Source organism: Mirounga leonina, unplaced genomic scaffold (genome assembly GCF_011800145.1).
Source record: "Mirounga leonina isolate KUSES-001 unplaced genomic scaffold, KU_Mleo_1.0 Mir_173, whole genome shotgun sequence".
NCBI lineage: Eukaryota > Metazoa > Chordata > Mammalia > Carnivora > Phocidae > Mirounga > Mirounga leonina.
This window is the reverse complement of record NW_023270447.1, coordinates 22870195-22881540: the sequence shown is the minus strand read 5'-3', so window position 1 is coordinate 22881540 and position 11346 is coordinate 22870195. Positions and strand designations below refer to the sequence as shown.

The following is an 11346-nucleotide window of genomic DNA, read 5'->3' as shown; positions in this document are numbered from 1 at the left end:
TTAAAGATTCAAGAGACACATCTACCAAATGCAATATGTGAATTTCTTTTGGATCCCGATATGAATAAATTATTTGTAAAAAGATATTTTAAACAAAAATAATGCTTTAAGAAAGTACAGTGTTAACTATTAATATTGTTAATTACAATCTTATACTGCCTATTTAAAAAGGCAAGAGTATCAACCGAAATACTAACAGAATTCATTAGGAATGTGACTAAATAGAAGATAAAAGTGATACTTTTCATATGGACTATTAATCACTAATAAGGAGCTAAAAATTCTTGATCTGTACAAAAAAGTCCAAAATTCTTGGAAATAATTTTATAATGAAATATGTGAGCTCCCAGACCAGCAGAGGCAGCAGCCGGAGCAGCTGCAGCCTGTGGCCTCCACCCGCCCCGGGGTCGCTTTCCCCCTTCTTCCTCCTCTTCCTCCGCCCACCCAAGGCCTCGCATTCCCAGCGCCCCTGTTGTTCTGCCCTTCCTCTTCCCGCCCACTCCGTCGCCTCCGCCTGCAGTTTTTGGCTCTCACCCCCACCAGTGACCAAAGACTTGACCACTCAAAGTCCAGCTCCCCAGAACACTGCTCGACATGGACATCGGTGTGACCGAAGGTGGATTAAATGTCACTCTCACCTCCGGCTACTTATGCATGGAAAGGAAGTTGGCAGTATCATCAGAAAGAAAGGAGAATCCGTTAAGAAGATGCGTATCAACATCTCAGAAGGGAATTGTCCTGAGAGAATTATCACTTTGGCGGGCCACTAACGCCATCTTCAAAGCCTTCGCTATGATCACTGACAAACTGGAAGAGGACATCAGCAGCTCTATGACCCATAGTACAGCTGCCAGTAGAGCCCCAGTTACCCTGAGGCAGGTGGTCCCTGCTAGTCAGTGTGGCTCTCTCATCGGGAAAGGTGGTTGCAAGATCAAAGAAATACGAGAGAGTACAGGGGCTCAGGTCCAGGTGGCAGGGGATATGCTCCCCAACTCAAGTGAGCGGGCCATCACTATTGCTGGCATTCCGCAATCCATCATTGAGTGTGTGAAACAGATCTGCGGGGTCATGCTGGAGTCCCCCCCAAAGGGCGTGACCATCCCGTACCGGCCCAAGCCGAACAGTTCTCCAGTCATCTTTGCAGGTGGTCAGGCATATACCATTCAAGGACAGTGTGCCGTTCCACAGCCAGATTTGACCAAGCTGCATCAGTTGGCAATGCAACAGTCTCATTTTCCCATGACGCATGGAAACACCAGATTCAGTGGTTTGGATGCATCTGCTCAGACTACTTCTCATGAACTCACCATTCCAAATGATTTGGTTGGCTGCATAATCGGGCGTCAAGGCGCCAAAATCAATGAGATCCGTCAGATGTCTGGGGCGCAGATGAAAACTGCGAACCCAGTGGAAGGATCTATTGATAGGCAGGTTACCATCACTGGATCTGCTGCCAGCGTTAGCCTGGCTCAATATCTAATCAATGTCAGTTTAGAAAACGCTAAACCCTCCTCCCACATAGCCTCCCTCACGATCCCTGATCACCTCAGCATCAACCTCTCCCAACTCTCCACCCCTTCTTCTTCTTCCTCCTCCACCACCACCCCCTCGCTCGCCGCAGCGGGAACCTCTGACGCACCCTCCAGCCTCCCCAACCCTCTTCCGACCGCCCCTGGTGTCTCCAGTCTGCTTGGCATGAAACCCATCCCTCTTCTCCTGGCTCTAAATGTTGTGTCTGCTGCTAAGGTAGGTACCAGGGCTTCAGCTACCACCACCACCACCTCTGCCGTGCCATGTGTAACTAACAAACTGAAAGGCGAGAAACAGAGATTCTCCCCCTACTGACTGAATATCTTGAGGCACCCCCTCAAGTACTTCTTGGTTTATTTTGTTTTTCTTTGTTAACATTGGTGAGAACTAAACAGTTGTGAGCTTGTGACCGTTTCCTTTTGACTATTTTGGGGCATAACAGGGTGGGGGTGGGGGTAACAGTAACCTGGGGTTAGGGTTAGGCCATTCCATCTGAGTGCCTGTTTCCGAGTCTGACTTGTTGAATTCTTTATCTAAAGCCACATCTTGCTCTTCCTTTTCATTCTGTTACTTTTTTTGGAGCTTTATTCTGCATCGCAATATAACAATGTGTTAGGTTCTGTGTTAATGAATAAAAGCTTCTCCATTTAAATATATATATATATGTGTGTATAAGCAGCTGGAAAACTATAAAACTTATACTGATAGATACAAATGCTTAAATTGAGAACTAGAGTTTAAATACTCTACTTATACTCTTTTCCATTGCCTTAATAATCATTAAACATTAAATGTGCTTTAGCCCATCTTACCATATATCTTGGTTCTGTATGCTGTTATCAATTTACTAATCAGTAACATATGACAGTTAACTTGATTGTTTATTTTAGTTAAAATGTCTCTACTTGGGAATTTCAAAATCATGAAATATGTAATGACAGAATGGCCTCATTATTAGCAGTTAAGACAATCATAACCGGATCCTTTTGCCTTTAACAATTGGGGGTTTGCTAATTCATTTATGAACTTTCTAGGATAGGATTAGGAAGTGCTGCCGCCTCATAAAGTTTCACTATGGCAGCCACAGGCTTTACCATCTCCTATAGCCTAGTGTCATTAAACAGTTCTGCTGTGTTCCATTTACAAGGCCCCTATCACCAGCAGCAACCTGATGACTGTAAGCCAGCTTAGGGAATATTGTTGTCCTGGCCATTCCAGTTACCTTAAGCTGTGCATTTACAGTGATTACACTGTCCAATTATAATGTAATCCTAGCAGGAATGAATGCCATAATTATAGGCTATGTTTCTCTCTACATATTTACCATACCATAAAGAATATCACAAAGACTCAATTGAACTCTAATGTGTAAATACATTCTAATAATCTTCCACATCATTCCTCAGCTAAGTATCATAGTAAATTTTCAGCTTATTACTGGTTCAACTATTTATAAATGAAATAAAACATTTGTTTGTGAAGTAGACAGAAGTTTACATTTTTTAGAAACCAAGAGATTTTCTGGAACTGCAGAGGATCTGCATTTATCAACTAAAATACTAAGTTATCCACAGACTTAGAATGTAAAAAGTTAATAAAACAACAAATAAGCATAAACTCAACCACACATATCATTTTGTTTCAGTCATTTTCCCATTGCAAATGATAATTTTATCTCAGCTATTTCAAAGCCAAACTACACTGCACTCCAAACAATGGAAATTATGTGTTCCTCTGAATGAGGAAGATTTGTAATAGAAAAAGAACAGAAGAGAAACTGAGGTGGTAAACAGGCTAACTAATTTCTGCTTCCAAATAACAGGCTATTAAGGAGTCTAGATGAGCCATGGAATAGAGACCCAGACTGAGGAAGGGATTCTGGCACACCTACATTATCATCTCAGATCCAAAAGGCATCTAGAGTTAGTACCAGTTCTCCCCCAAAGGGCATGAAAAAATATTCAGAATCTTAGAAAAGAGGAACAAATTTATTAAGGCAAAAGGTCTAAATCAGTGCCACAAATGGGTTACAAATGTGAAAGTACTGATCTTCTCAACTTGTAAAGTGGAGTGATCTGGTCAAGACCTATGTTGGCTAGACCTCTGGGCCAGAAATTTATGGCTATAAGAATCCTCCTCTTATTTACTATAGTTTGACATATATATATATATATAATGTAATAAATATATATATTATTTTCCGTATATGTCGTGGTTTTAAAAAGGTCAGGAAACTCTGCTGTATGAGAAGGAAATAGGTCTTAATCATCTTTGATGTTCGGCATTTGGCAGCTATGTTTTCTGAGGGGCAGTTGCCAATGGTGGCCATGGCTAGAAGCTGGGAATTCAGGCTTGGCCCCTGGGAGAAGACTGCTTCTGGGGGTCAGAGAAAGCAGAAGAGCTTTTGGTGGTGGGTGGAAAATGGAGGGAAACAACGGAGACTGAAGAGTGGTGAATACACAGTACATTTCCTTATCAAGCCACTTCCTGAATTCTGAGGCCTGTTTGGGGTAATTTGCTAAAATCTTAACCTGAAAACCTGTGAAGAACAGAGCAGAATTACCTGCAGTCCATCAATGCTTAAGAAGGAAAGACCCTCACACTCTCAGTTCAAATTCCAAAAAAGATAAGCCACTGGAAAAGGGGCCGCTGGAAGGAGACTATGTCTTATCAAAACAGTAATCCAGTCTCCCATTAGCTGATTGCATTAAGGCACTTAATCTGCTTATAGAAAAAAGGTAGACCCTCCCTGGCAAAAAATAAGTCATCTTTACTTTTAATAGAAGGAAATTTGGGGGAAAAAAAAGACATCTGATTGATATAGAAGAGGAATCAAGGGGGGTGGGGCACCTGGGTGGCTCAGTCATTAAGCTTCTGCCTTCCGCTCAGGTCATGATCGCAGAGTCCTGGGATCAAGCCCTGCAGCAGGCTCCCTGCTCAGCAGGAAGCCTACTTCTCCCTCTCCTACTTCCCCTGCTTGTGTTCCCTCTCTCACTGTGTCTCTCTCTGTCAAATAAATAAATAATAAAAAAAGAGGAATCAAAGGAGAGAAAAAGGAACATAAAACAAGAGGGGAGTATACAGCAACACATGCTTACCTTAAGAAGAAAAATCCCAAATAAACAACCTAACCTTACACCTGAAGGAGCTAGAAAAAGAACAACAAATGAGGCCAAAAGCCAACAGAAGGAAGGAAATAATAAAGATTAGAGCAGAAATAAATGATATAGAAACTAAAAAAAAAAAAAAAGGACTCAAACAAAATCCAAAGTAAAAGAGGACAAACAACCACTGAAACCACAAAAATACAAACTTTAAGAGAATATTAAGAAAAATTATATGCCAACAAATTGGACAATCTGGAAAAAATGGACAAATTCTTAGAAACTACCAAAATTGAAACGGGAAAAAATAGAAAACTTGAACAGACCAATAACTAGCAAAGAAACTGAATCAGTAATAAAAAAAAAAAAAAAAAACTCCCAACAAACAGAAGTCCTGGACCAGATGGCTTCATAGGTGAATTCTACCAAACACTTAAAGAAGAGTAAAGAAGAGTTAATACTTATTTTTCTCACACTATTCCAAAAAATAGAAGAGGAAGGAAAACTTTCAAACTCTTTTTCTGTGGGGCCAGAATTACCCTGATCCAAAACCAGATAGACTCCACTAAAAAAGAGAACTACAGGCCAATATCCCTGATGAACATGGATGCAAATTTCTCAATAAAATACTAGCAAACTGAATCCAACAATACATTAAAAAAATCATCCACCACGATCAAGTGGAAATTATTCCTGGGTTGCAACGGTGGTTCAATATTCACAAATCAATCACTGTGATACAGCACATTAATTAAAGAACCATATGATCATTTCAATAAATGCAGAAAAAGCATTTGACAAAGTACAACATACATTCATGATAAAAGCCCTCAACAAAGTAGGTTTAGAAGGAACATTCCTCAACATAATAAAGGCCGTCCTAATGCTGAAAAACTAAGAGCTTTTCCTTTATGGTCAGGAACAAGAAAGGAATGTCCATCCTCACCACTGTTACTCAACATAGTACTGGAAGGCCTAGCCTCAGCAATCAGACAACAAAAAGAAATAAAAGGCATCCAAATCAGCAAGGAAGAAATAAAACTTTTCAATATTTGTAGATGACATGATACTCTACAGAAAACAAAGACCACCAAAAATTGCTCAGATACATGAATTCAGTAGTCGCAGGATAGAAAATGAATGTACAGAAATCTGTTGCATTTCTATACCCCAATAATGAAGCAGCAGAAAGTGAAATTAAAGAATCGATCCCATTTACATTTTCATCAAAAACAGTAAGATACCTAGGAATAAAACTAACCAAAGAAGTGAAAGACCTGTAATCCGAAAACATAAAACACTGATGAAAGAAATTGAAGATGACACAAAGAAATGGAAAGACATTCCATGCTCATGGACTGGAAGAACAAATATTGTTAAAATGTCAGTACTACCCAAAGCAATGTATACATTTATTTTTTTTTTTAAGATTTTATTTATTTATTTGAGAGAGAGAGAATGAGAGAGAGCACATGAGAGGGGGGAGGGTCAGAGGGAGAAGCAGACTCCCTGAGGAGCAGGGAGCCGGATGCGGGACTCGATCCAGGGACTGCAGGATCATGACCTGAGCCGAAGGCAGTTGCTTAACCAACTGAGCCACCTAGGCACCCCAGCAATGTATACATTTAATGTAATCCCTATCAAAATATCAAGAGCATTTTTCACAGAGCTAGAATAATCCCAAAATTTGTATGGAACCATAAAAGACCCCAAATAGCCAAAGCAATCTTGAAAAAGAAAGCAAAGCTGGAGGCACTGCAATTCTGGACTTCAAAGAAAATCAAGAACATATAAACTATTATAATTAAATTTCATCAATATATCTGAGTATAAGGTAAGTATATAAAAAGGAACTCTACTGCTATATCACAACAAATATATAAAAATGAAATTTAAAAAATAATACTATTGGTAAGAGCATCAAAAAAATCAAACACCGAGGCCTAACAAAATATGTGCAAGGCATTTAATTGAAAACTATGAAAACATTACTGAGAGATTTTTCTAAAACTTCTAAATAAGTGGAAGGATATACAAATTCACCAATAGTAAAGATGTCAGTCATCTCTCCCAAACTAATCCATATAGATCTAGAAGTTCAACACAATCCCAATCAAAAATCCCAACATTTAATTTTTTAGGTAGACATCAACAAGCTGACTTTATAATTTGCATTGAAATAAGAAGGACCAAGGATGGCTAAAGCATCTTGAAGAACAGAGCTGGAAGACAGAGTGGTATTGGTGCGAAGACAGAAGAATTGAACAATGAAACAGTAGAGTTCAAACAGAAACTACGTATCTGAGTTACGACATCTAGTTTATCTGACTCATGACACAGGTGACACTGCAGTACAGCGAGAAATGGATTTGATTTTCAATAAATGTTGACAGGTCAGTTAGATATCCATATGAAAAAAAACTCTTATCTCCTAAGCAAAATCTATTCAAGATGGATTACAGATTGAAATATGAAAGGTAAAACAATAAAGCTTTCAGAAGAAAACATAGAGGACACCAACCTCATTAGCTTGGAATAGGCAAATATTTCTGAAATAGGACACAAAAGATGCTAACCATAAAGGGAACAACTGACAAATTGGACTATATTTGTGACAGTTAATTTTTTGTCAGTTTGACTGGATCACAGGCTGCTCAGTTATCTGACTAAAATTATTTCTGGGTGTGTCTGTGAGGATGTTTCTGAAAGAGATTAGCATTTGAATTGGTAGAATGAATAAAGCAGATTTCCCTCTCCCATGTGGGTGGGCATCATCTAATCCTTTGAGGGCCTGAACAGAACAAAAAAGTTAGAGGGAGGATTCACTGGGGGTCTGCATGATTACTTGAGCTGGAACATCAATCTTCTCCTGCCCTCAGTACTTCTGGCTTTCAGGCCTTCAGACTCAGACTAGAATCCATACCATTGGCTCTCAGGCCAATGAACACCACCAGGTTTCCTGAGACTCCAGATTGCAGACAGCAGGTCATGGGACTTCTTAGGTTCCATGGTCACATGAGCCAAGACCATGAATATTCTATTTCTCTGAAGAGACGTGATCAACACAATATTAAAATTAAGAACTCTGATCATCAAAAGTCACAATGAAGGAAGTCAAAAGACAACTCACAGAGATGTAGAAAATATTTTATATATGTATCTCCAACAAAGATTCAAATCCAGAATTCATTTTATACTACAACCTAAATTGACTTTTATCAACACAAAAAAATTTAATAAAGGGGGCACCTGCCTGGCTCAGCTGGAAGAGCATGCAACTCTTGATCTCGGCGTTGCGAGTTAGAGCCCCACATTGGGTGAAGAGATTATTTAAATTTAAAAAAATTTTCTGAAAAAAAATTAACACAAATGAATATCAAATAAATAGACATGTAGGAAAGTAAACATCAGCTTCAGGTTTTAATTGAATTGGCATCAACTAACAATGAGAAATAAAAGTATAGCACTTCTAAAATTATGAACAAATACTAACATTTACAATTTCAGAACTCCTTGTAATTTTCAGAGCATGTTCACATTCCTACTTTACAATTATAACCAAGACTGAAAGATGACTTGGCCATATTGCTATTCATTTGAATGTCGGATGACAAGATTTAATTGTTACTAGGTGCCAGGCATGAGCAATGGAGTGGTGTAAGAAGTAGTTTCCACCAGCATCTAATTATTACTTTAGGATAAATGCCTAAGTTGAAAATTATTGTAGCAAATGGCATGAACAATTCTGTTTCAAGAACCTTGAAAACTTTCATGGCTTCTGATACTATAATTTACATCTAGGCATTTATCCTAAAGTCATTAGACGCATGATGATATCCACTGCAGAAAAGTTTGTAATGGAGAAAACATGAAAACAACACAACTATCCAACTGTGGAGCAATAATATTGTATATCCACAGATAAATGGAACAGTAAGTCCCATTAGTAGTGTGTGAGAATTCTCATTTTACCTCTTTTCAAAACTAGGAATTACCTCTTTAAAATTACTATAGGGAAAGAAAAGAGATTTGTTTTCACTTAACACGTGCTCACTTCAGCAGCACATATATTAAAAATGTTTTCACTTAACACTTTTTTTACTACTAAATCTGAACATCTTATAAACATATTTGTTAGCCATTGGTAATTCTTCTCTTATGACTTGTCTGTTTTTATCCTTTGGTCATTTTATCTGATGGACATTCATATTTTATTAAGGTGTAAGACCTATTTATATGTTAGGCAGGAAAAAGAAAGTATAGAAATCTTTGTGTCTACTATATTCTCAAGTGTTAGGATTGGTGTTTTAATAGGAGTCAACTCATTTAAAATTAAAATTCTTATTTCTCATTTCAATTTTATGAACACTATCAGAAAGGCTAAAATAGAAATCTCAAATAAGACAAGTTCAAAATAGTAAAAACTAAGTTAGACTTCTGGCATGGAAATGAAAACTTATGAAGTTTTAAAGAATTAGTGTGCTTGTCTGTAGAAGTAAAACAAAATCTTTTAAATATAAAAAAGTTTTAGATAGCATTCAGGTGACATTCAAGAAGTTTTAGTTACCATTAATTATGAAAATGAAATTGCCATTTTTTAAAGATCATTTACATATGCCTTACCATACTAGATTTAGATGCTCTTTCTAATTCAGTTCTTCTAAAAAAAATTGAGCTCCTTTTTTTAAATGATAGGAAAGAGATCTACTTTACAAAGACATTGCAAAAAATACACTTTAAGCTTGCATAAAGGGGTCACAGTTTATAATTGAAATGTTTATTTAAAATAAAGTGTGACAGCTAATTACAGGTTTAATTTTTTTGGTTTTAAGCTTAGGCTGTTGTCAATATTAACTTCATCGAATAACAACAAATGATATAAAGGGCTCCTAACAGTTCCCCTTCCCTCTAACCCTACCCCAAGCCATGCCAAAGAAAGAACAAACAAGATACTTATTTTTTTAAATGTACCTAAACTTTACAATTTTAAGGAAATCTTAAATTTTAAGGGAAAAAAAGTTATTTACTTATTTTTAATATTTTTTCTCTTGTGGAAGTGTTATTGGAAAGTACCACAACTGGTTGCAAACTTTTTTTTTTTTTTTTAAAGATTTTATTTATTTATTTGACAGAGAGAGACACAGTGAGAGAGGGAACACAAGCAGGGGGAGGGGGAGAGGGAGAAGCAGGCTCCCCGCAGAGCAGGGAGCCCGATGTGGGACTCGATCCCAGGACTCCAGGATCATGACCTGAGTCGAAGGCAGTCGCTTAACCGACTGAGCCACCCAGGTGCCCAACTGGTTGCAATCTTAAATCAAAAACACTAATGTTATACTTGGGACTTATGCAACTTTCCCAAATGAATAGTATCAGAAGAAAAGAAGACACCACATGGGATTTTTATTAATTCTTAGACAAGAAAAAAAGAAAATACTCTTAAAATTACCTGAAGCAACCCATTCTACTTTCCTGACTCACTCCCAATACCAACTCCCTTCCATTTTCCACTGTAGCCTCTGGGACACACATCTGATTATAGACAAAGTCTCCTGCCCCCTGAATCTCTTCAGACTCCACCTCTGCCTGAAAGGAAACCGCCACCTCACCCAGGAAACTGCTTCCCCTGCGGCCAGCAGGAGAGAGAGCTACTCATTCTACCAGACTGTTTAACTTCCTTTCCTGGCAACTCCCCTCTCCCTACTTTGAAGCTCAGAACTAATGGCAGTATCACCATCCCTCCATCTACCTATCCATCCAACGAATATGTACTTAGTGGTTGCTATGTACCAGGCACCGTGTTAGATGTAGGCTACAGAACAGTAAATTCCACTGTTAAAGTCTAGTGAGACAAACGTCACACAATCACACAGATAAAAAACTGCCGATTCTGAAAGAAGGGAGTAGGAAGCGATATGAAAGAAGGAGGAGGATCTAGTCAGGCCAAAGTGGGGGAAAGAGTATTTCAAAAGGAAAGAAGGAATGAACTCGGTTTTCAGGGAAACCAAGTGCAACTGGGCACAGTGGGTGAGGAGGTAAGTAATAGGAGAGGGTTAGGAAGTGGGCAGAGCCGTGAGGCCATGGACCTAAGGACCAGAACATGGAAGGCGTTAAGGGTCATGTTGAGGATTTTGAATTTGGTAGAATTTTAAAACTTTCGTTCCTTAGTACAGTGACCTACTCATCTGCCCACATCTAACCAGGATGCTTGCTCTTCAGCTCTACTCCAATCCCTTCCACATTCTAGATGGCTTCAACATCCACGACTTCTCGCTTTTTCCTTGTCCCTGACTATTCCCCCCTGTGAAAATCCAATTCCAATATTTCATTCTCAGACCATAACCTCTCACTGGTCCTACTCTTTACTCCATACTATGCCTGTCCTCCAACCTTTAAATTTTTTATTATCTGATTAGAAAATAATCTAAAGTAATGTAATCTCATTGGAATGAGTGGAATAAAGACTATTTCCTCCATCCCTACCAAGGCAAGTGAGCCTCTCAACACCTTTCTCCATGCTTATACCAACATATGTAAACTTATTCACAAAGAGACGCTTTTTTTGATTACAAAGTGAATACATAATTCTGTGACACTTAAGGTTAAAATAAAAATCGTATAAAAATAAAAATCATGAACAAATCTCAAGCCAGCAGATACAGATCGAATTCATTCTTTAAGTTGCTGCACAGTATTCTAGGTATAGACAACACCG

At 38.3% G+C, this 11346-nt stretch overlaps 1 protein-coding gene across 1 annotated transcript; it reads left to right on the top strand.

The window, feature by feature from the left end:
• The first annotated feature begins 502 nt into the window (after window positions 1-502).
• LOC118020189 (poly(rC)-binding protein 2-like) lies at window positions 503-1860 on the top strand. Its single transcript, XM_035020144.1, is given in 3 exon segments — window positions 503-637; window positions 640-763; window positions 765-1860. Coding segments are annotated over 3 exon segments (1248 nt in total). The 5' UTR covers window positions 503-594; the 3' UTR covers window positions 1846-1860.
• Window positions 1861-11346: the final 9486 nt, after the last annotated feature.